At 38.1% G+C, this 26,632-nt stretch overlaps 1 protein-coding gene across 2 annotated transcripts in view; it reads right to left on the bottom strand.

Annotated features, from left to right (window-relative positions):
- LOC128555541 (uncharacterized) overlaps window positions 1–26,632 on the bottom strand; it is a 33,922-nt gene continuing 7,290 nt past the window's right edge. Inside the window, exons 2-6 of one of the 2 annotated variants that reach the window (XM_053538123.1) lie at window positions 19,658–19,825; window positions 17,516–17,596; window positions 7,953–8,113; window positions 5,300–5,423; window positions 1–2,431 (exon numbers count right to left, since the gene is read on the bottom strand). In XM_053538123.1, the coding sequence (XP_053394098.1) occupies window positions 2,391–2,431; window positions 5,300–5,423; window positions 7,953–8,113; window positions 17,516–17,596; window positions 19,658–19,772 (522 nt within the window). In that variant the 5' untranslated portion in view covers window positions 19,773–19,825 and the 3' untranslated portion in view covers window positions 1–2,390. Of the gene's footprint in view, window positions 5,424–7,952; window positions 8,114–17,515; window positions 17,597–19,657; window positions 19,826–26,632 lie in introns of both variants that reach the window. The other variant, XM_053538124.1, reaches the window with a different exon arrangement.

Genomic DNA, 26,632 nt, shown 5'->3' with positions numbered 1-26,632 from the left:
TGAACATTCTGACCAATTTTCATGAAGATCTTGTGAAATATATGGCCTCTAGAGAGGTCACAAGGTTTTTCTATTTTTAGACATACTGACCTAGTTTTTGATGGCACGTGACCCAGTTTCGAACTTGACCTAGATATCATCAAGATAAACATTCTGACCAACTTTCATAAAGATCCCATGAAAAATGTGACCTCTAGAGTGGTCACAAGCAAAAGTTTACGGACGCACGCATGGACGTACGGACGGACGGACGACGGACACCGCGCGATCACAAAAGCTCACCTTGTCACTTTGTGACAGGTGAGCTAAAAAGAAAAGTGTTGCATTAGAAGATTTGCTAAGTGTATATAAACTGATGATATCATGTCCTAAGAAGCTATTTGACAAAGGTTGCAACCTTTAACATTGTTGTGCTGGAGCAAACACAGAACAAGAGGGTCATTGACCCTGAAGTGCTCACCTGTGTACAAGGCTTCAAGTGTGTTTGTATAAGTACAGAGTTAGGTTTCTTTTACGTTAGCCTATATTATACACATGTCACACACACTTTTGAACCTAGGGCAATAATTTGAACAATTATGGTAGACATTACAAATCTGATATCACACACCAAATATCAAGGCTCCAGCTATTATTGATTCAGAGAAGAAAAGTGACCACGCCCCCTGGCAGCCATGTTTTTTGACGAATCGGAATAATTTGAATAATCTTAGTAGAGGGTCAAACAAGAACCATTTGTGTAAAATTATTTTAAAATCCAGCTTGCAGTTTCAAACAAGAAGATTTTTAAAGTTTCCTCTATATACATATAAGGATAAAAAAGGTGACTATGCCCTCTGGCGGCCATGTTTTTTGACGAATCAAAATAATTTGAACAATCTTGGTAGAGGGTCAAACAAGGACCATTTGTGTAAAATCATTTTAAAATCGGGCTAGCGGTTTCACACAAGAAGATTTTTAAAGTTTCCACTACATATATATAGGGAAAAGTGACCACGCCCTCTGGCGGTCATTTTTTTTGACGAATCAAAATAATTTGAAAAATCTTGGTAGAGGGTCAAACAAGGACCATTTGTGTAAAATTATTCTAAAATTGGGACAGCAGTTTCGCACAAGAAGATTTTTAAAGTTTCCACTATACACATATAGGGAAAAGTGACCACGCCCTCTGGCGGCCACGTTTTTTGATGAATCAAAATAATTTGAACAATCTTGGTAGTGGGTCAAACAAGGACCATTTGTGTAAAATTATTCTAAAATCTGGCAAGCAGTTTCATACAAGAAGATTTTTAAAGTTTCCACTATATACATATAGGGAAAAGTGACCGCGCCCTCCAGCAGCCATGTTTTTTGACGAATTGGTATAATTTGAATAATCTTGGTAGAGGGTGACATAAGGACCATCTGTGTGAAATTACTTCAAAATCGGACCATCAGTTTAGGAGGAGATGTCGTTTTTTCTATTTTTAGCGCTGGCAGCCCCTATGTGCAACCAAGCGGAACCGTTTAAACAACTTTGGTAGAGGACCATCCATGCCAAGTTCCATCAAAATCCATTCAGTGGTTATGGAGGAGATGTCGTTTAAACACATATGTTGACGACAGACGGACGACTTGATGCATGGATGACGGACACAGCATGATCACAATAGCTCACTATGAGCACTTTGTGCTCAGATGAGCTAAACAAGAGGGTCATGATGACCCTGAATTGCTCACCTGAGTAATATGAGCCACATGTTTAAAATGGCAAACTGATGCTAAAATATTAGAAAGTAGGTCAGTAGGTCACATTCATTGTCACTGAAAGTCAGTTTTAAGATCGGTGTGCAAAACCAAGAAAGTAGGTCAAGGTCACAGTCAAGTGACCCCTAATCACTTGGAACCATCAGGTAATTATAATTAAGCAGTCTAGGAAATATGATCTGATAATATTTGAAGTATTTATTCCTATATAACTAATATAACAAGTGACCCCCAGGGTGGGGCCTCTTTTCAACCCAGGGGCATAATTTGAACAATTTTGGTAGAGGACCATAAGTCAATGCAACATACCAAATATCAAAAGCCTAGGCCTTTCAGTTTCAGACAAGAAGATTTTTGAAGCTTTTTCCTATATAAGTACACATGTGACCTTGCCTTTAACCTACACCCAATGGAGAACATCTATATACTGACTACAATCCCAGTGACCTTCACCTCTGACCTGTTTATCTCCAAAACAGTAAGTGTTAATACTACATGTGCTTTATAACAAGAAATTGTTGTCTGGTGAAAATCGAGCAAACAGTTCATGACAGAAAAAATCTTGTTGCCAGACAACCGGAGGAACTACCATACTAACAGTCTACCCGAGCCTTTGGCTCCCGTGAGCTAAAAACTAAAGTGCATTAATTTTTACCACAATACTTGACACTGCTTGTCTTAAGAACTGAAATGTTGAACTACCTTTAACCTATAAGACAATACATTCAACTGTTCCACTCTTGATTTGCCTTTCAGCACTTTCTGCCATTACAATGTGTTGCATAACAAGCTGATACCAAACTTTATCAATTAGTTGTAAAAGTTTTGTAAGAGTTCAGCCCTGGGAAGTACAGTCTGTCTGTTAACACAGTTATCATCAGATTTACATTATTACATTATGGTCGTATGATATATTAATATACCCCCACCCCAACCCCCATTAGTTGATTCTCTGTATCTTGAATTCAAAGAGACGAGTATTTTACTTTGCAATAACAGAAATTCAACCTGAAAATTGTTTCAGTTGTTTTTAACAAAATTTTCTGTAAATCATTTGCTAAAGCTTCATAAATATATAACAAGAGGGCCATAATGGCCCTAGGTCGCTCACCAGAGTAACACACCATAACAAACATGTTTGACCTAGTGACCACCTTTTTGAAACCACATGACCCAGTTTCAAATTGTCTGAGTTTTCAAGGAGATAAACATTCTGACCAAGTTTCATGAAGATTGGAGCAAAAATGTGGCCTCTAGTGTTATTTTCTTCGATTTGGCCTAGTAACCTAGTTTTTGACCTAGTGACCTAGTTTTTACCCACATGACCCAGATTAAAACTTGTCCATCATTTGATGAAAACAAACATTCTGACAAATTTCTGTGAAGATTGGAGCAAAAAGGTGGCTTCTAGAGTATAAACAAGCTTTTCCTTTGAATTTACAAAGTGACCTAGTTTTTGACCCCACATGACCCAGAGTCGAAATTATACAAGACTTCATGATACCAAACATTCTGACCAAGTTTTATGAAGATTGAATAAAAAATGTGGCCCCTTGAGTTTTAACATGCTTTTCCTTTGATTTGGCCAGGTGACCTCGTTTTTGACCCCACATGACCCAGTTTCGAACTTGGCCTAAAGGTCATCAAGATAAATATTCTGACCAAGTTTCATGAAGATTGCATCATAAATGTGGCCTCTAGAGTGTTAACAAGCTTTTCCTTTAATTTGACTGGGTGACCTTGTTTCTGAGCCCACATGACCCAGATTCGAACTTGACCTAGAGGTCATCAAGAAAAACATTCTGACTAATTCTCATGGGTTTCAAACTTAAAATGTGATTTTCCTTTGATCTGGCCTAGTGACCTAGTTTTTGACCTGACATGACCCAGGTTCAAACTTGGCCTCAAGATCATGAAGATAAACATACTGACCAAGTTTCATGACGATAGTGTCATAAATGTGGCCCCAGAGTGTTAACAAGCTTTTCCTTTAAATTGACTGGGTGACCTAGTTTTTGACCCCACATGACCCAGATTCAAACTTGACCTAGAAGTCATCAAGAAAAACATTCTGACTAATTCTCATGGGTTTCAAACTTAAAATGTGGTCTCTAGAGTGTTAACAAGATTTTCCTTTGATCTGGCCTAGTGACCTAGATTTTGACCCGACATAACCCAGATTCAAAATTGGCCTAAAGATCATCAAGATAAACATTCTTACCAAGTTTCATGATGATAAGGTCATAAATGTGGCCTCTAGAGTGTTAACAAGCTTTTCCTTTAAATTGACTGGGTGACCTAGTTTTTGACCCTACATGACCTAGAATCAAAGCTGACCTAGAGGTCATCAAGACAAACATTCTGACTAATTCTCATGGGTTTCAAACTTAAAATGTGGTCTCTACAATGTTAACAAGATTTTCCTTTGATCTGGCCTAGTGACCTAGTTTTTGACCCCACATGACCCAGATTCATTCATGGCCTAGGAATCATCAAGATAAACATTCTGACCAAGTTTCATGAAGATAGGATCTTTATGTGGCCTGTAGAGTGTTAACAAGCTTTTCTTTTGATTTGACCGGATGACCTAGTTTTTGACCCAACATGACCCAGATTCAAACTCGGCCTAGAGGCCATCAAGACAAACATTCTGATCAAGTTTCATGAAGATAGGGTCATAAATGTAGCCTCTAGAGTGTTAAAAAGCTTTTCCTGTGATTTGACCTGGTGACCTAGTTTTTGACCCCAGATGACCCAATATCAAACTCGTCCAAGATTTTATTGAGGGTAACATTCTGACCAAGTTTCATTAAGATTGGGCCAAAATTGTGACCTCTAGAGTATTAACAGTTAAATTGTTGATGACGATGGACGACTGACGACGGACGACGACACAGGGTAGTCACAAAAGCTCACCTTGAACACTATGTGCTCTGGTGAGCTAAAAATGTTAACATCACATATACATTTTTTGTACATGTAACGAATGTGTAGTAATTAGAAATGCATTTTTCATTGGTTTTGTTTATTTCAGATCACCCCTTTATATAGGCAACAATTTTTAGACATAATATATACGATTTGACTGCATAATGAGACTTATAATTTAACTTCAACAAAGTGAAAATACAAATACATGTATTAATAAGACATTTAGATGGGACTTGAAGAATTCTTCAAGACAGCTGGAATTTCAAGATAAGTGAATTCAAGAAACAAAGTTTCAACTGTATATATAAAAAATTCTTCCCTCAGGAAGGCTTAACGCCGAAACGTTGGAAGTTAATAATTATCTATGAACAAACGCTACACATGTTGTTGTTGATTTTTCTTTTTCTTATTTGTTAATAACTGTATATATACAAATTCTGTATGTTGGATTGCAAGGAAAGAAATAAAGCTTATCTTAATCAATCCCGAGTCAGTTACCTGGTAAAGACATTAACAGTGCCAGGATGATGCAGTATGAGGATGATGCGATCCTTCAGGTTGAGTCGTCAATATATTACCCACTAAACCCCATGTAGATGACATATCAGTAGCAAATACTTACATTCCAGACGAACATAAACATTGTCATAACATCTTTTCTTTTTATTACCGGTATGTATACATCTGTACTGTGTAAATGGGCTACTAGCATCAATATCTTCTGCCGTTATATTTGGAATGACCATCTGTCAATGTTTAAAAAAAGTTTCAAGTTAGTCAAGTATAAATTGTAGAAATCAAGAAATCAATATACTGAATGACTCTACTTTAAAGGAGACATTATGAAGATAATTTGTCAATCTGTTTGACATTTTCTGCTCTATAATTTACATTGGGGTCATATTTGTTTCATTCTGCAAGAAAAATTAAATTGAAATTCTATGTAAAAAGAGATACTAAATCATGAAATATTTCAGCTAGAGGTGATCAAGTTTCATGAAAATCCTCCAAGGGGTTTATGAGATAGAGTGGACACAAAATGTTACAAACAAATGGACGGAAGGACCATGAGTGGTGGGGGATTAAAAAATCACACATGTAATATCCTCTATCTATAAAACATAATTTTCTCCTTGATTCTTTTCAACCACATTTTGGAATGAAATTAGACATTTCATAGAATTGTTTAAACAACAATATATCCCCAACAGTGTGAAATGCGCAACGGATCACATTGTTTCAATTCTGATATAACATTGTGTGAAATGCCCAATCAATCACTGAGATACATTGTTTCAATTCTGACATAACATTGAGAAATACTATCAATGAAGGCATCCCTTGAAAATTTGTCTGTTTTGTATTTATTCCAACATGCCATCATCATATTTGAAGCTTGAAACATGTATAAGGATAAATTCAATCATTCTATTGCATAATCAATGTCACATATTCTAGTCAGTAAATCTAGCTGGAAAATGCACCTAACCTATACAGACTTCTCCGCTTAAAAGAAACAAGAGGGCCAAGATGGCCCTAGGTCGCTCACCCGAGAAACACACCATAACAGTGTAAACATGTTTGACCTAGTGATTTCATGGAAAAAAATATTCTGGCCAATTATCATTAAAATTGGGAGCAAAAATCTTGAGTATAAATAAGTATTTTCTTTGATTTGACCTAGTGCCCTAGTTTTTGACCCCAGATGATCCATATTCGAACTTGACCTTGACTTCATCAAGGCTATCATTCTAACCAAATTTCATGAAGATCAATTGAAAAATACAGCCTCTATCGCATACACAAGGTTTTTCTTTGATTTGACCTAGTGACCTAGTTTTTGACCCCAGACTACCCATATTCGAACTTGACCTAGATTTCATTAAGGCAACCATTCTGACAAAATTTCATGAAGATCAGTTGAAAAAATTTAGCCTCTATCGCATACCCAAGGTTTTTCTTTGATTCGACCTAGTGACCTAGTTTTTGACCCCAGATGACCCATATTCGAACTTGACCTAGATTTCATCAAGGCAATCATTCTGACTAAATTTCATCAACCTCAATTGAAAAATACAGCCTTTATTGCATACAGAAGGGTTTTCTTTGATTTGACCTAGTGACCTACTTTTTGATCCAAGATGACCCATAATCAAACTTAACGTAGATTTTATCAAGGCAATCATTCTGACCAAATTTCAAGATCAATTGAAAAATACAGCCTCTATTGCATACACAAGGTTTTTCTTTGATTTGACCTAGTGACCTAATTTTTGACCCCAGATGACCCATTTTCAAACTCGGCCTAGATTTCATTAAGGTTATTATTTTGACTTAATTTCAGGAAGATCAATTGAAAAATACAGCCTCTATCGCATATACAAGCTTTTCCTTTGATTTGACCTAGTGACCTACTTTTTAACCCCAGATGACCCATATTCAAACTTGACCTAGATTTCATCAAGGCAATCATTCTGACCAAAATTCATGAAGATTAATTGAAAATACAGCCTCTATTGCATACACAAGGTTTTTCTTTGATTTGACCTAGCGACCTAGTTTTTAACCCCAGATGACCCGTTTTCAAACTCGGCCTAGATTTCATCAACGTAATCATTCTGACCAAAATTCATGAAGATCAATTGAAAAATACAGCCTCTGTCGCATACACAAGGTTTTTCTTTGATTTGACCTAGTGAGCTAGTTTTTAATCCCAGATGACCCATTTTCGAACTTGGCCTAGATTTCATCAAGATAATCATTCTGACTAAAATTCATGAAGATTAATTGAAAATTACAGCCTCTATCGCATACACAAGGTTTTTCTTTGATCTGACCTAGTGACCTAGTTTTTGACCCCAGATGACGCATTTTCGAACTAGGCCTAGATTTCATCAAGATAATCATTCTGACCAAAATTCATGAAGATCAATTGAAAAATACAGCTTCTATCGCATACACAAGGTTTTTCTTTGATTTGACCTAGTGACCTAGTTTTTGACCCCAGATGACCCATTTTCGAACTCGACCTAGATTTCATCAAGGTTATCAATCTGACCAAATTTCATGAAGATCAGTTGAAAAATACAGTCTCTATCGTATACACAAACTAAATGTTGACAGACGACAGACGCCGGACATCGAGTGATCAGAAAAACTCACCTTAGCATTGCTCAGGTGAGCTAAAAAACAACAAATATGGTTGTAGCCAGACTTATTAATTATTCGTCTGTTCTAAGTGTTCTGAGATATACAACCACATTAATTTCTTATACCTTTATTGCAGTGTCATTGAATTGTTGAATATACTTGTCTGGCACTAATGTAGAATTCTGACCTCTAACAAACGTCAAATGTTTAGATGGGCCCTTCTTTCTGTTGCACATGAGAACAATATCTTCCCCTTCCAGGAAATATGGCTCTGCTGGTGTAATTGCTAAAATAATTGTACAAATAAAACAAAACAAATAACTAATTGAGTATTGATTAGTCTTTCAAAATGGTGACAGCGTTTCCATCTGTTCAGATACATGTATATTAATTGATTCTATGATAATTTACTGTGAAATCATTGTCAGTAACTAATTATTATATTGCAATTTAATCCTAAAGAATAAATATTGTTCCTTTTAACTTTATCTTCCAAATCTAAAATCCTATAATGGCCTGGCTTTTACCTGCACAAGAGACATAGGTTATGTCACGGTATAGAACTTGTATATTTAAACAGGGAGAAAGTGTGTAGGCGGCCGGGTAGCTCAGTCGGTAGAGCATCAGAACTGTATTCTGAGGCCCCGGGTTCGAGTCCCGGTCTGGCTGCACATTTTCCTCACCTTGTGACATTTGGCGCCTAACCTGGGCCGTGACTGCATTACACTGGTTAGTCTACGACGCCTGTAATTGCTTATATATAAAGTACCCGCCGCTGAAATTCGAGGACGAATTTCAAAATGGTGGGGAAATATGTCACGGTATAGAACTTGTATATTTAAATGGGGAGAAAGTGTGTAGGCGGCAGGGCAGCTGTCAGCAGAGCATCGAAACGGTATTCCGAGGCCCCGGGTTCGAGTCCCGGTCTGGCTGCACATTTTTCTCACCTTGTGACAGTTACAAACAATTATAGTGCTTATTTGATTGAATTTACAAATGGCTTACTCTCTCACAATCTGTATCCAAAACAATACAGGGTGAAATCCCTTCAAAATTGAAAGGAACTGGATGTTATACCAACCATATACCTGTGATAAATGTCACTCCTCCCTATTTAACCTTTCGCCTGCTGGCAGCAAGTGGTTTTGCCTCTGCGACCAGTGCAGACCAAGATCAGCCTGCACATCCGTTCAGTCTGATCATGATCTGCACTGTTCGCTATTCAGCCAGTATCTTTTTGGTAAGCACCCCTTTTACTAAATTGGAAGATAGACATTCAAGTTCATTTTAGAAATTTAGCAGGGTAAGGGTTAGATCTTTTCAGTCATCTGAATTTCAGTGTAATTTCAAATTGGTAAATTACTGTTTGTTAAACTTCAATCTTTGGATATTTAATTTATATTTTTTACTGAAGTCACAAAAATTTGTCAAATACGGCCCAAAATAAATACCCTCACCCCCTTATGCAAAAATGCAGTACTCAATGGGCATTTATATGCAGGTATATGGTAGTTAAGATGAACACAAAGTAAAAGTGAAACTTTGTGTTGAAACAACAATGTCATTTCTATTTATAGACAGTAATAGATTACTTAAAGGTGGATAATCAGAGTTTGTCTAAGTAACGGATTTGTTTTAAACTTTAACATCTGATCATTTACACTCATTTATGTTCAGTTAGCGCTTAATACAAGTTAGGTTTTCACTGGAGATATTTTTAATAATTGGTTTTCCTACTGCAGTTGCCCAACCAAGATCGAGTTATTTTATCATAAGTATAAATGTGATAAACATACTTTACTTAAGAAAATGTAAAACTAACCGATATATTGTATTATATTCATAAAATAATTGCATTAACAATTACATATGTAGATTGAATTCATTAGAAATGCAAGTTTGAAAAATTATTATTACCTCCCTTTGCCTATCTTGGTTGCGCAACCATGATAGAATGGAAAAAAAATGAAATTCAGAAGCTACATGCATTTTAAAACCCACCTTTTGATTCAGATTGTTAAATATTCGGTATATCTATCCAATGCAAATGTAAAACTCGGAATTATATGGAAATAAAAAGAAATACCAAGCATTTTAAATATTTTCATATTAAAGGGGAGTAATTACAATTTTTTATGAAAATCAATAAAGTATACATTTCTAACAGGGATCTAACTCTAAGTAATGGGTATTTTTGTTTCTTAAATAAATCTCTAACAGAATATACAAAAAGTAAAAAATGTCACTAAATTTTGCTTAAATATGATTGACCACCTTTAGGCCATACCAAATTGATTAATAGTTCTTCGGAAAATTTTCAAAAAAAATAGGAGCGGGCGAGCGAAATTTTTATTTTATTTTTTTTTTCTCAATTTTGATTTTTTCAGAGGCGGGTAGATTTTACATGAAGCGAGCGGGCTTTTTTTATTTTTTTCCCCAGCTTGGACCTTTGAGGAGGCGGTTATGATTATACATAAAGATAACATTTCTTTAGAAATAACACAGAAATCAAACATTTACAGTGTGGGTATCACAGTATATAGCTTTTCTATATGTTTTAAAGACTACATGAATGATTTTGCAAATAAATTCTTGCCAAAACTCACTGAATCACTTTTATTTTTATTTTGTTATTATAATTACTAAGGGATGAGTGTCTTATTTTTAATTTTGAATTTTCTACATTAATCTGAAGGCGTGCCTATTTAACGGCACATGATGAGGAATATTTAAGACAAAACAGGCACATGTGTGGAATAACATTTCTTCTGAAACACAGTTAGATGGCTTTGACACATGAACAAATTTGTGCCCCTAGTGGAACTCCAACCCATAGAGGTGAGGGGAAGTAATAAATCACTTGACCAGTGAGACCAAAGTGAGTTGGGCAGACAGATGCTTTGACATTGCTCAAATCCCTTCGGAATAATTTCTTAACAGATCAGGCTAGCTTAAGTTTTTGTGGTAGAGATTCATTTCAGGCAAAAATGATAACAGACGGTCAAAGAATGATCCCAATAAGGCCACCCTTAAAAGTGGTTTGTTGTGCTTTGACTGAACTAGAAATTTAGAGTTGGGGAGATCTGTTTTTTTTTTCAGTTTCTTTCGTTCAATCAATTTACAGCCAATTAATATATCCTGGCGTCATGTGTACAAACAGGCAAAATTGGGGTTACAAAAGGACAGATTTTGTTAGAAATTATTTTCATATCAACACTACTTATTTGAACAGCTAAACAATTTTTAAATTGACAAAATGCGTTTTGATAGAATATCTGACTGCTGTACTAAAAAAGTTACGTTCAAAAAGATTTGGGCCGAGACAATGTGATAGGTCGGTCAGGATCTGTGAACAAATATTTTTTTAAGATAGTAGTTGGCCTCAGCTTTGGGCTCTAGATATAACATGCTGAACTAAACAACTGATAACAAATGGTTTGAAAACTTTATATCTGAACAATATTTCCAAATACTTTTAACTTCATCCCCGTGCACTTCTTACAAGTCGGGCTTCGTTCTTTTCACTGTATTGAACAAAAGTAGAATGTGCCTACTTCATTACCTACCGGCACATCGAAGGCCATGTGTGGCACTAGCACAGACACTCCAGATTTAAAACAAATGATGAACAACACCATAATTCCTGACTTTTTAAGTTTGGGACATCAGCTACATGTATTACGGACGTATGAAATCCGATCAATATCACTTTGACGCATTAAAACAGCGATAAAATCTGTTTTGCCGTTATTATTCTGGACCGCGTAATCGGAAAAAAATTTTTTTTTCGGAGATTTTTATGTACGTGCGGGCGGGTGATTTTTATTTTTTTTTCTCAGGAATGAAATTATTGATGCGGTAGTTCCGACGAACGACATATCAATTTGGTATGGCCTTAATGCATCAACAAGGAAGCTAGTCACAAACATACTGCAGGATCATAATTATTTAAATTGTAAGTTTATACCAACAAAGCAAATCAAATGAAAGAAGGAAGTTATTTTTAGAAATGGGAAACCTGATGATAACTAAAGTGGTAACTACTATACAATATTTTCAGAAATATATTTTGCAATTCAGTGATCATGCCTTAAACAATCCAATCAACAATAAAAGCGATTAGGAACCCAGGAACACCTCACTCTAATATCACATTCTTTCTTGATCTTCAATATTGTCTTAATTTTTGGCCTTAGTTATTTCTATTTACACACAGATGATTCAAACTTTACATTGTTCTACAGTTTAGTGCCAATTTTTAACAAAGAATATTGTTAAAATTTAGTGCCCATATCCTTATACTTAGAAATCATTATTAATGGACTTCTTAACAAGAGAACCATGACCATCCTAGACTGCTCACCTGAGTTTCAAACCTAAAACAGAGCAAACTTTTGGTAGAGTCACTCAAGAAACATTTCTACTTACCTACTTTGAAAACCATAAACTGATAAAGTCATACGGGGCCATGTTTTTGATAAATCAAAATTTTAGACCCAGCGAACATAATCTTTGAAAACATTTTAAAAATCCAACTGGTGGTTAGGAGGATCATATGGCATTTCAAAATTCTTCCATTTTTAGCTCTGGCAGCAAAGTATTTGTGACAATTTAAATCAGAATAATTTCACCAATCTTGGTGGAATATTTCTGTGTAAAAATTTCAAAACCAGACAGGTTATTTTGTAGGAGATGTTGTTTGAATTTTTTTCTCTATTTTCATCTCTTTTTGCTATGTTTTTGACCAAACAGAATAGTTTGAAGAATTTTGATAAAAAATTACTAAAGAAATGTTCGCCCTCAAATATTTTTAAATTTTAAATTAAATCAGTTTCTGACAGGATTTTGTTTCTACTACATACATAATAGAAATCAATACCGGTACTGGTTTTCCAAAGAAACATTTAGATCTAACTTAAATTATTTTGCAATCAATAAAGCAGTTCCTGACAATATAACTCTTAAAGTCTCCAACATAGCTATAAAACAAAAACCCCGCCCACTCCTCAGGACTCATGTTTTTTAACAAGGTGGAATGATCTGATAAATTCCGTAGAGAGGTGTTTCTAACAATTAGATTCGCTGTAGCCATGTAAAAATGGTGGCCAAAATTTTGTAACAACAGACTGACCGCACTGTACAAGGTCACTTAAGGAATGTTTCTATTTATATATTATGAAATTGGACCAGAGAAGATTTTTTATTTCTTCCCTTTTGGTTGCCATATGTGATACAATAATTTTGCATACATGACCTAAAGAAGGTCACAAGGTTTTTCTATTATTTGACCTAATGACCTAGTTTTTGAAGGCAGGTGATCCAGTTTCGAGCTTGACCTAGATATCATCAAGGTGAACATTCTCACCAATTTTCATGCAGATCTCATGAAAAGTATGGCCTCTAGAGAGGTCACAAGGTTTTTCTATTTTTAGACTTACTGACCTAGTTTTTTACTGCACGTGACCCACTTTCAAACTTGACCTAGATACCATCAAAGTGAACATTCAGACCAACTTTCATGAAGATCCATTGAAAAATATGGCCTCTAGAGAGGTCACAAGGTTTTTCTATTTTTAGACCTACTGACCAAGTTTTGGACCGCATGTGACCAAGTTTCAAACCTGACCTAAATATCATCAAGGTGAACATTCTTACCAATTTTCATGAAGATCCATTGAAAAATATGGCCTCTAGAGAGGTCACAAGGTCTTTCTATTTTTAGACCTACTGACCTAGTTTTTAACCGCACATGACCCAGTATCGAACTTGACCTAGATATCATCAAGATGAACATTCTGACGAACTTTCATAAAGATCCCATGAAAAATGTGACCTCTAGAGTGGTCACAAGCAGAAGTTTACGGACAAATGCACACACGCACGGATGGGCGGACGCCATGCGCACGTGACCTTCTTTCGAACTTGACCTAGATATCATCAAGGTGAACATTCAGACCATCTTTTATGAAGATCCATTGAAAAATATGGCCTCTAGAGAGGTCACTAGGTTTTTCTATTTTTAGACCTACTGACCTAGTTTTTGACCGCATGTGACCCAGTTTTGAACTTGATCTAGATATCATCAAGGTGAACATTCTGACCAATTTTCATGAAGAACCATTGAAAAATATGGCCTCTAGGGAGGTCACAAGGATTTTCTATTTTAAGACATACTGACCTAGTTTTGGACCGCACGTGACCCAATTTCGAACTTGATCTAGATATCATCAACATGAACATTCTGACCAATTTTCATGAAGATCCATTGAAAAATATGGCCTCTAGCGAGGTCACAAGGTTTTTCTATTTTTAGACCTACTGACCTAGTTTTAGACCGCACATGACCCAGTTTCAAACTTGACCTAGGTATCATCAAGATGAACATTCTGATGAACTTTCATAAAGATCCCATGAAAAATGTGACCTCTAGAATGGTCACAAGCAAAAGTTTACGGACTCACGCACGGACGACGGACGACACACGATCACAAAAGCTCTTCTTGTCACTTTGTGACTGGTGAGCTAAAAATAAGTCAATTCTGACCAGACGCAGACACTGTAAGAAGACATTGCTGTTGTTCCACAATAAATGCTTGGGATTTTTGCTTCACCAAACTTGCTAGATATATTTCTTACAAATACATGTCCTAAAACAAAACTTTCAAGAGTAAATTCTATAAACTAATGAAAACAGTTGGCAAGTGTTAGCTGAAGTGGTTGTGGATGCAAAATTTTTCCGCATTCTTTCTGCAGCTTATTGGTGCAAATACCGTCTTCCTGGTATACATACTTAATTGATAATATATATGATCTGTGCAGTCATTTAAACAACTACTTTGGATAACTTTACCAAAAGGACTCCTGTTCTAATGAAAATATAGGCATCTGTAAAAAATATGCTGATATAGTGGACGCAACTTGACCTCGATGGTTGACCTTTGCATTATAATACATAACAAGAGCCATGTCAGACATGGCTAATCCCCCCACCGGGCATATCATAATTGAAGGATGTGGTCCGCATCAGGGGTTTTAAGATGTGGAAGAAAGAATAAGTCAGTAGTGAGGTGGTTTACTGCTAAATTTTATTAATTTTCATGAAGAGTATAACTATGATGTTTTTCTATATGGCTACTGTAAAAAGAAGGAATGGAAAGCTAACAGGGAACAAGAGTGCCAGAATGTCACAATATATGCCTGTCAAAGCAAATTTCTTTACTCTAGCAGCTGTATTTGCAAATGGAATGTTAATTTTGTGGTTGTTTAGTAATCACTGTAAGTCTTTTGTTTTTTTAAGTCCACAAAAAAACTCCTTACTAGGTAGAGATACCTTATATATAATAAAATTAATAAAATACACCTAAAACTGGAGAGTAACATCTATGCTGTACCACAGAAAAGTGGTCTTGTTTTTTCCCTACGACTAGTAAGGAAAGGGAAGTTAATCTTTAAAAAAAAAAAAAAAAAAAATTGCAAGTCCACACAAAACTCTTTATCAGGAAGAGACTGGTCAAAATACACCTCAAAACTGGATTTAGCATGTTTGTTGTACTACAGAAAAGTGGTCTCGATTTTTCCCTACGACTAGTAATGAAAAAGTTACAATAAAAGCTATTTAAAGTAACAACAAAGGGAAGTAATTCTAAAGAAGGGAACTGCGCATGACACTTTGTCTCATGATGGTGTATAATTGTGCCAAGTTACATCAAAATCCCTCCATGCATGAAGAAGAAATGCTTCGGACAAAGTCATTCTTGTATCTGACCTTTGGCCTCTAAGTGTGACCTTGACCTTGGGCCTAGTGACCTGGATCTTGCGCATGACACTCCGTCTCGTGGTGGTAAACATTTGTGCCAAGTTATATCAAAATCCCTCAATGCATGAAGAAGAAATGCTCCGGACAAGGTTTTTATTCTTGTATCATTTGACCTCTAAGTGTGACCTTGACCTTAGACCTAGGGACCTAGTTCTTGCGTATGACACTCCGCATCGTGGTGGTAAACATTTGTGCCAAGATATATCAAAATCCCTCCATGCATGAAGAAGATATGCTCCGGACAAATTTCTTTAAGAAAATATGATAAAGGGGAATAACTCAAAAAATAGGCAAGGTAGAGTTATTGTTCTTGCACACTGCACTTCCTCCCAGTGTGTTCTATCAGTGTATGAAGTTTGAAGAAAATCCCTCCAGTACTTCTGGGGTTATGCTCCGGACAAAATGTTTTAAGAAAATATGATAAAGGGGAATAACTCAAAAAATAGGCAAGATAGAGTTATTGTTCTTGCACACTGCACTTCCTCCCAATGTGTTCTATCAGTGTATGAAGTTTGAAGAAAATCCCTCCAGTACTTTTGGAGTTATGCTCCGGACAAATATCGTTGCGGACGCACGGACGGACGGACGGACGCACGGACGGAGAGCATTTCTAATATCCCCTTCACCTTTGGTGGGGGGATAAATAAGGCACAACCTATAATTGAAAAGGAGTGTACGTAAAACACGAGCTGCACGAGAAAAGGGAAAAATAAATTTGTGTAGAAATTAGTGTATTGGAAAGTTTTAACTGATCAAATGTAAGTATATATACTTTGATACTGCACTGATTACAAACGAATTCCATATAAATATACACGGCTACCCTAAGCACCCTAAATTTCTACAATGAAATAATCGATATGAATAATCAGCCTAAGGTCAACCATCGCGGTCAAGTTGCGACTACTATACCTTGAATGGAATCATCAGACTATGCATAGAACTAATAATTATTGTTTTAATATTTATTCACTATAAATAGCTACCTATACTGCAACTAGCATATTTTAATAGTTAACATATTAAATATGCCATGATTTTGGCATTTTGTTTTACCAAACATTTCCTTGACTGTGCTTTGTTGCATCAAATGCATATCATAATTTGAGAATAAATGTATCAGAAGTTCCATGAGAGACTTGATAAATCATACTTTTAACCCTTGTTTATAGACACTTTTCATGTGGAATCCATGATTCTGGTTTGTTTTGAGCAGCAAGACTCACGTGCTTTGCATTCCAAGGTACTGGGCACTGTAAAATGCACTACAAGGTTTCCTTTATGGATTAACACCTTGAATATTTCAAAGAAGACCACTGAAGGAATATTTCTATGAAGTTTGGTTGAAACTGCTAGGTGGTTTAAGAGATGTTTTTCAAACAAATTTGTACAATTTAAATCCGACAATTCTAAATTATTGCAATGAGCAATATATGCTCATACGAGGTACAAATCACTTGAGAAATTACTCATATAAAACTCCTACATTGTAACCTAACTGAACTGTTTAATTCTGTGCAAACAAAATGAAGTTATCTAACATTATTTGAGCCGCACCATGAGAAAACCAACATAGTGCGTTTACAACCAGCATGGATCTAGACCAGCCAGCACATCCGCGCAGTCTGGTCAGGATCCATGCTGTTCGTTTTCAAAGCCTACTGCAATTAGAGAAACTGTTAGCGATCGACAACATGGATCCTGACCAGACTGCGCGGATGCACAGGCTGGTTTGGATCCAAGCTTGTCGCAAATGCACTAAGTTGGTTTTCTCATGGTGTGGCTCATTTGTATGATAACATGGTAAAAGGCAGAAAAGAAAATGGTAAGTAAAGCCTTGAATGTGTATTGTTAGATATATAGTAGACTTACTCCCTCTATTACAGGTTCTCTGGTCTTTGTTGGAATTAGAGGCACTACACACAGTTAACAAAAGCATCAGACACACCAACACTGAAATACAACATAAACATGTTTAACTCATTCAAAGTTGTTTACCTCAATCATAACTGAGGATAAGATTTTGTATTCCGCTGATCATTTTAGATATGTAACATGGCTAATATTAACAGAACAAGTGTATCCATTTGGGGATCAAACTTTCATAGTGTTTAGTTCTACACACTGCATGAGTTTACTTGGTGAACAACTGTGGAAACCTGCTGGCCATTAATCAGTGTATGAGTTTTCTTGGATCTTATATAACTTAAAGCCTGACTATATATACTTGTATGCACAGCTGACTAACTTTCATATAACAACATTATTTCTGGACATCAAAAAAACTATTTGTCTTTTTGCACCAAAAACTAATTTCTTGGTATTAAGAAAACAAATCTCTATAGAAATAGTTATTCTCTTTCCAGGAAAGCAACCAGTATTTTTAATAACAGTCAGACTTCCCAAATTATGCATCTGAACATCTTTTGTATAACTGGCGCTTCATCCATGACAGACAACTTATGGCTGCACCAATTATTGTTTAATTATAATGGCAGCTAGGTGGTGTAGTCACCACCCACACATTCAGAATAGCCCATTATGTATTATGTTTATTTATATGTGGAAAAATTTCAGAAAATTTTCAGCAGTTACATGTCATATAAATAAAAGTTTCTGAAAATGAAAGTTGTTCATCTCGGGTCAAAGAATGACATATCGGTAATACTATTATTAGATATATATATATATACTTACAGGCCTATACATATGCTGTATTAATAAGCCTATCCTTGAAATTTCATTGATATAATGTGAAATAATTAATGTTCATAGAGGACTAATTTACCACGAAATTTAAACAAAGTTCTCATTTAAGTTAATGTAGGATTAAAAACGTAGTCTGAACACGGTATAACTGTTCATATATCTTATCTGTAATCTACAAATTCATATATCCACAAAATAGCTATTTTTGCCAAATCCATGAAATTTCACACACACCAAATTAAATGATTTTGTACTATGATAAAGCAATACTAAAATATTTTCAACAGGATTATACACCTGTGAGATAACAGGACTAGGAATCAATTAGCCTTTGCCTCAGATTTAATATTTCAAATGAAAACTTTCTTATTCGATATGCCGGTACACATTTGTCATTTTGCCCACCCTATTAACTCAATAGGGAGAGCGCAGATCCACAGATTGCGGGGTCGTGAGTTCGAGCCTTGGACGAGGTATATGTTCTACGATTTGATAAAAAAACATTGTGTCTCAAATCATTCATCCTCCATCTCTGATTCATGTGGGGAAGTTGGCAGTTACTTGCGGAGGTTTGTACTGGTACAGAATCCAGGAACACTGGTTAGGTTAACTGCCCACTGCCCATTATTAAACTGAAATACTGTTGGAAAATGGCGTTAACTCAAAACAAACAAACAAACATTTGTTATTCAATGATAAAGCATTAAAACTAAATATTCCACTACAAACTACATCTTATTAATTCATGATTTATTATAGTTAGAATTTAAAGCACACTAACCAGTAACCATCTTAATCAAACTACAGTGAGATCACAGTAAAGTGGCACAAATTTACTTTTATAAATTACATGTATTCTGACAATATCGGCCTCTACCAAGTTTGGTGTAGATACATCAAACTGACCATGTAAAGAACTTGTTTAAAAGATTTTTTTCTTTTTTTTTCAGCCCTAAAAAGGATCAAGTAGACACATTTGAATAATTTGAGAGAGGTCCACAAAGGTTTGCATCTGAGCAAGAAGATGGTTCATGTGAAATAGTCATTTAATGTAAAAGACTACTTCCAGATATAACATCACATATATTAACTTCATATCTTACTGCCATGATATAATTCTTCCATTCCCATTCCTATCTCAATCCCCAGTTAAAACAAAAGACACAGTAAACTGAACCGCATGTATGTCACTTACAATTAGTTTAATACTGCTCCCCGCCTCGTACTTTTCCGACTGGCCTGATTTACTAATTAAATTTCTGCCACTAAAACGCTCACCTACAGAAGAATTCTTGCTAGTTTTACCTTTACCACAGTATTTCCCGCAGCACATGTGGAAACACTGGCATAATTGTGCAGGGGTGACGGCTGTTGATGCAGTTACCATAGTGACAAAAACCCTCCAGAAAGCAGTGAACATCCCAACACTTATTGCCCTACACCATCACTGGTCCTTCTCAGTACTTCAAACATCTGGCAAACAGAAAAAAATCTGATGAAACTGTTAATGCATGCGATAACAACTTGGCTCACCAAGACGGTATGACTTGTCTAACTAAGCAGTACTAAAGTGAAGCTGAAGCAGTGACACTCAGTCAGTGGAGCTAAATGGGAGGACACTTAGTCAGTGGAGCTAAATGGGGGGACACTCAGTGGAGCTAAATGGGGGACACTCAGTCAGTAGAGCCAAATGTGGGACACTCAATCAGTGGAGTGAAATGGGGGACACTCAGTCAGTGGAGCTAAATGGGGGACACTCAGTCAGTGGAGCTAAATGGGGGACACTCAGTCAGTGGAGCTAAATGGGTGACACTCGGTAAGTGGAGTGAAATGGGGGACACTAAGTCAGTGGTGTTAAATGGGGGACACTCAGTTAGTGGAGCTAAATGTGGGACACTCAGTCAGTGGAGCTAAATGGGGGAGACTCTGTCATATGAGCTAAATGTGGGACACTGTCAGTAGACCTAAATGTGGGACACTGTCAGTAGAGCTAAATGGGGGACACTCGGTAAGTGGAGCTAAATGGGGGACAATCAGTCAGTGGTGCTAAATGGGGGACACTCAGTGGTGCCAAATGGGGGACACCCAGTCAGTGGAGCTTAATGGGGGACATTCAGTCAGTGGAGCTAAATGGTGGACACTCAATCAGTGGAGCTAAATGTGAGTAACTCAGTCAGTGGAGCTAAATTTCAGTCAGTGGAGCTATATGGGGGACACTCAGTCAGTGGAGCTAAATGGGGGCCACTGTGTCGGTTGAGCTAAATAGGGGGACATCTAGTCAGTGGAGCTTAATGGGGGACATTCAGTCAGTGGAGCTAAATGGGGGACACTCAGTCAGTGGAGCTAAATGGGGGAGACTCTGTCATATGAGCTAAATGTGGGACACTGTCAGTAGAGCTTAATGGGGGACACTCGGTAAGTGGAGCTAAATGTGGGACACTGTCAGTAGAGCTAAATGGGGGACACTCGGTAAGTGGAGCTAAATGGGGGACAATCAGTCAGTGGTGCTAAATGGGGGACACTCAGTGGTGCCAAATGGGGGACACCCAGTCAGTGGAGCTTAATGGGGGACATTCAGTCAGTGGAGCAAAATGGCGGACACTCAATCAGTGGAGCTAAATCAGAGTAACTCAGTCAGTGGAGCTAAATTTCAGTCAGTAGAGCTAAATGGGGGACACTCAGTCAGTGGAGCTAAATGGGAGAGACTCTGTCATATGAGCTAAATGTGGTACACTGTCAGTAGAGCTAAATGGGGGACACTCGGTCAGTGGAGCTAAATGGGGGACAATCAGTCAGTGGTGCTAAATGGGGGACATTCAGTGGTGCCAAATGGGGGACACCCAGTCAGTGGAGCTTAATGCGGTACATTCAGTCAGTGGAGCTAAATGGTGGACACTCAATCAGTGGAGCTAAATGTGAGTAACTGAGTCAGTGCAGCTAAATTTCAGTCAATGGAGCTATATGGGGGACACTCAGTCAGTGGAGCTAAATGGGGGCCACTGTGTCGGTTGAGCTAAATGGGGGACAACCAGTCAGTGGGCTAAATGGGGCAGACCCTGTCATATGAGCTAAATGTGGGACACTGTCAGTAGAGCTAAATCAGGGACACTCGGTCAGTGGAGCTAAATGGGGGACAATCAGTCAGTGGTGCTAAATGGGGGACAATCAGTGGTGCCAAATGGGGGACACCCAGTCAGTGGAGCTTAATGGGGGACATTCAGTCAGTGGAGCTAAATGGGAGACACTCAGTCAGTGGAGCTAAATGGGGGCCACTGTGTCGGTTGAGCTAAATGGGGGGACACCTAGTCAGTGGAGCTTAATGGGGGACATTCAGTCAGTGGAGCTAAATGGGGGACATCTAGTCAGTGGAGCTTAATGGGGGACATTCTGTCAGCGGAGCTAAATGGGGGAAACTCAGTCAGTGGAGCTAAATGTGAGTAACTCAGTCAGTGGAGCTTAAATTCAGTCAGTGGAGCTATATGGGGGACACTCAGTCAGTGGTGCTAAATTGGGGACACTCAGTCAGTGATGCTAAATGAGGGACACTCAGTCAGTGGTGCTAAATGCGGGACTGCCAGTCAGTGGAGCTTAATGGGGGACATTCAGTCAGTGGAGCTAAATATGAGTAACTCAGTCAGTGGAGCTAATTTTCAGTCATTGGAGCTAAATGGGGGCCACTCTGTCGGTGGAACTAAATGGTGGCCAGTCAGTTTCAGTGGAGCTAACTGGGGGACACTCAGTCAATGAAACTAAATGTGGGACACTCAGTCAGTGAAGTCAAATGTGGGGCATTCAGTCAATGAAGCTAATTCTGGGTCACTCTGCCAGTGGAGTTAAATGTGTGGCATTCAGTCAGTGGAACTATATGTGGAAAACTCAGCCAGAGAGAAAAATGGGGGAAATCTCTGTCATTAGAGCTTAATGTGGGACACTCAGCCAGCAAAGTTAAATGTAGTGAAGCTAAATGTGAGACACTCAGTCCGTGGAGCTTTATTTGGGACACTTAGTCATTGGAGCTTAATGTGAGAAACTCGGTCAGTTAAATGTGAGACACTCAGTCAGTGGAGCTAAATGTGAAACACTCATTCAGTGGAGCTAAATGTAGTGGAGCTAAATGTGAGAGAGTAGTCTTAGTCAGTGGAGCTGAAAGTGAGTCCTCAGTCAGCAGAGCTAATTGTAGTGGAGCTTAATATAAGACACTCAGTCAGTGGAGCTAAATGTAGTTCAGCTAACTGTGAGACACTCAGTCGGTGGAGCTAGATGTGGGACACTCAGTAAGCAGAGCTAAATGTGGAACACAGTCATTAGAGCTAAATGTCGGACGCTCAGTTTAGCGGAGCTAAATGTGAGACATTCTGTCAGTGAAGCTAAATATAGCCGAACTTTATGTTGCACACTCAGTCTGTGGAGCTTTATTTTGGATGCTCAGTCAGTGGAGCTAAATGATCGACACTCAGTCAGTTGAGCTCAATGTGGGACAGTGGAGCTAAATGGGGGAAGGGCTGCATTCAGTCAGTGGAGCTTATTGCAGGACACTCAGCTAAATGGGGGTGGGGGGGGGGGCGTGCATTCAGTCAGAGGAGCTAATTGTGGGACACTCAGAGGAACTAGTTATTATGGAACTAAATGTGTAAAACTCAGTCAGCAGAGCTAAATGGGGGACACTCAGTCTATAGAGCTTTATGTGGGACACTCAGCCAGCAAAGCTGAATGTAGCAGAGCTAAATGTTGGACACTGTCAGCAGAGCTAAATGTTGGACACAGTCAGCAGAGCTAAATGTTGGACACTGTCAGCAGAGCTAAATGTAGCAGTGCAAAATGAGAGACACTCAGTCATTGGAGCTATATGTGGGATGCTCAGTCAGCGTAGCTTAATTTATGACACATAGTCATTAGAGCTAAATGTGGGACACTCAGTCAGTGGAGCTAAATGTTGGACACTCAGTCAGTGGAGCTTAATGTAGGACACACAGTCAGTTGAGCTAAATGTAGCCAAGCTAAATGTGGGTCACTCTGTCAGTGAAGCTATATATGGGATACTCAGTCAGTGGAGCTAAATATGGGGAAGTCAGTCAGTGGAGCTCAATATGACACACTCAGTCAGTGGAGCTAAATGTAGTGGAGCTAAATGTGGGACACTCTGTCAGTGGAGCTAAATACGGGACACTCAAATTCGTGGAGCTAAACATGGGACAATAAGTCAGTGGAGCTAAATGTGGGACACTCTGTCAGTGGAGCTAAATATGGGACACTTGAGTCTGTGGAGCTAAATGTGGGACACTCAGTCAATAAAACTAAACATAGCTGAGCTAAATGTGGGACACTCTGTCCGTGGAGCTATATGTGGGACACTCGTCAGTTGAGATATATCAGTAAACCTTTATTGGGACACTCAGTCAGTGGAGCTAGATGTGGAACACTCTTGTCAGTGGAGCTAAATGTGAGACAGTCAGCAGAGCTAAATGTGGAACGCTCTGTAAGTTGGTCCTATTAAAGAATATAGTCATGCACATCCAGTCAGTGCTGCATGAATGCTATAAGTGCATGTATAATTCATAGATTTTTCCCTCTTGCGTCTCTGCAACATTGTTAAAATGCAAGGAACCATGGGTAAAAAAAGCTGATAATGTGGAAACAATTTAGAAAACTAGAAAATGCTTTTGTAAAAAAGCGCATGTCTCCCCCAATGCAAAGTCCTATAGGCAAGAAGTCAATAGGGGTCAGGAGCGAAAGTCAAAGAGACACTGATGGTTGGCTGCAATAGGGATCATCTACTTGGCATGTCCAGTCATCCCGTTAAATTTCAACACTCTTGGCCTAGTTGTTCTCAAGTCACTGTTCAGGCTCCTGTGACCTTGACCTTTGATTAAGTGACCTCGAAATAAATAGGAGTCATCTACTCTGCATGTCCAATCATCCTATTAAGTTTCAACATTGTAGGTCAAGTGGTTCTCAAGTTATTTCCAAAAAATGATTTTACATGAACAGGCCACTGTGACCTTGACCTTTAATAGACTGACCCCAAAATCAATAGGGGTCATCTACTCTGCATGACCAATCATCCTATTAAGTTTCAACATTCTGGGTCAAGTGGTTCTCAAGTTACTGACCGATATGGTTTTCAATGTTCAAGCCCCTGTGACCTTGACCTTTAATGGAGTGACCCCAAAATCGACAGGGGTCATTTACTTTGCATGTACAATCATCCTATGAAGTTTCAACATTCTGGGTCAAGTGGTTCTCTAGTTATTAATCGGAAATGGTTTTCCATGCTCAGGCCCCTGTGACCTTGACCTTTGACGGAGTGACCCCAAAATCAATAGGGGTCATCTACTCTTCATGACCAATCATCCTATGAAGTTTCAACATTCTGGGTCAAGTGGTTCTCTAGTTATTGATCGGACATGGTTTTTAATGTTCAGGCCCCTGTGACCTTCACCTTTGATGGAGTGACCCCAAAATCGATAGGGGTCATCTACTCTTCATGACCAATCATCCTATGAAGTTTCAACATTCCGGGTCAAGTGGTTCTCTAGTTACTGATTGGAAATGGTTTTCAATGTTCAGGCCCCTGTGACCTTGACCTTTGACGGAGTGACCCCAAAATCAAAAGGGGTCATCTACTCTTCATGACCAATCATCCTATGAAGTTTCAACATTCCGGGTCAAGTGGTTCTCTAGTTACTGATCGGAAATGGTTTTCAATGTTCAGGCCCCTGTGTCCTTCACCTTTGACAGAGTGACCCCAAAATCAATAGGGGTCATCTACTCTTCATGACCAATCATCCTATGAAGTTTCAACATTCCGGGTCAAGTGGTTCTCTAGTTACTGATCGGAAATGGTTTTCAATGTTCAGGCCCCTGTGACCTTCACCTTTGACGGAGTGACCCCAAAATCAATAGGGGTCATCTACTCTTCATGACCAATCATCCTATGAAGTTTCAACATTCTGGGTCAAGTGGTTCTCTAGTTATTGATCGGAAATGGTTTTCAATGTTCAGGCCCCTGTGACCTTGACCTTTGAGGGAGTGACCCCAAAAACAATAGGGGTCGTCTACTCCAGCAGCCCTACAACCCTATGAAGTTTGAAGGTTCTAGGTCAAATGGTTCTCCAGTTATTGCTCGGAAATGAAGTGTGACGTACGGACGGACGGACGGAAGGACGGACGGACGGACGGACAGGGCAAAAACAATATGTCTCTTGGGGAGACATAATTATTCACTTTGCTATTCACCCAGTTTCTATTTTTCATCACAATTGATTCTCTTTTCAAGGTAAGAAAATCAATCCAGCTCAGACAGTGAAATTTACATTCTGGGGCTCTATATATAATCAAAATTGATATCCTCAAGGTTGGAAGTAACTTTATTCCACTGGCAGGATAATCACATCATAATTGTCATAACACTGAACTGCTATTTAATTTAAAGATGTTCTTTTATTTTGTTACACCCTTAGTCTTACATTTTGAGAAAACAAGAGGGTCATGATGATCCTGGATGGCTCATCAGAGTAATATGAGGTACATGTTTCAAATGTCAAACTTATGCTAAAATATTAAGAAAGTAGGTCACATTAACGGCAATGCTACATACCAAATATTAAAGGCCTAGGTCTTGTAGTTTCTGACAAGAAGACTTCGTTTTGTGGGGGTATAATGAAGTCTCCACATGGCTGCAAAAGCCAAAATAGCAAATTTTGACCCTTCAAGGGACCGTAACTCTTGATCTGGCCAGTTTTCAAAGGAACTGAGGTATTATGCCAACACAAGTTGGGTGCAAATTTGATTAAAATTAATTACAAATTGTGGTCTCTGTCGTGTTCACAAGCCAAAAATAGCAAATTATGGCCCTTTAAGGGGCCATAATTCTAGAACCCATGATGGAATCTGGCCAGTTTTCAAAAGGAACAGAGATACCATGCCAATACAAGATGTGTGCAAGTTTGATTAAAACTGATAGCAAAATGTGGTCTCTATCGTTTGCACAAGCTAAAGATAGCAAATTTTGGCCCTTTCTGGGACCATAACTCTGGAACCCATGACTGAATCTGGCCAGTTTTTGAAAGGAACCGAAATATTATGCCAAAACTACAAGTGTGTGCAAGTATGATTAAAACTGATTGCAAGATGTGGTCTATATATTGTGTTCACAAGCCAAAAATAGCAATTTTGTCCCATTAGGGGACCATAAATCTGGAACGCATGATGAGATCTGGCCAGTTTTCAAAAGGAACTAAGATATTATGCCAATACAAGTTGTGTGCAAGTCTGATTAAA

The sequence above is a fragment of the Mercenaria mercenaria genome, chromosome 3, assembly GCF_021730395.1.
Source record: "Mercenaria mercenaria strain notata chromosome 3, MADL_Memer_1, whole genome shotgun sequence".
In the NCBI taxonomy this organism is placed as follows: Eukaryota; Metazoa; Mollusca; class Bivalvia; order Venerida; family Veneridae; genus Mercenaria; species Mercenaria mercenaria.
The sequence above is the reverse complement of the archived record's forward strand: the minus strand, read 5'-3'. Positions and strand labels throughout refer to the sequence as shown.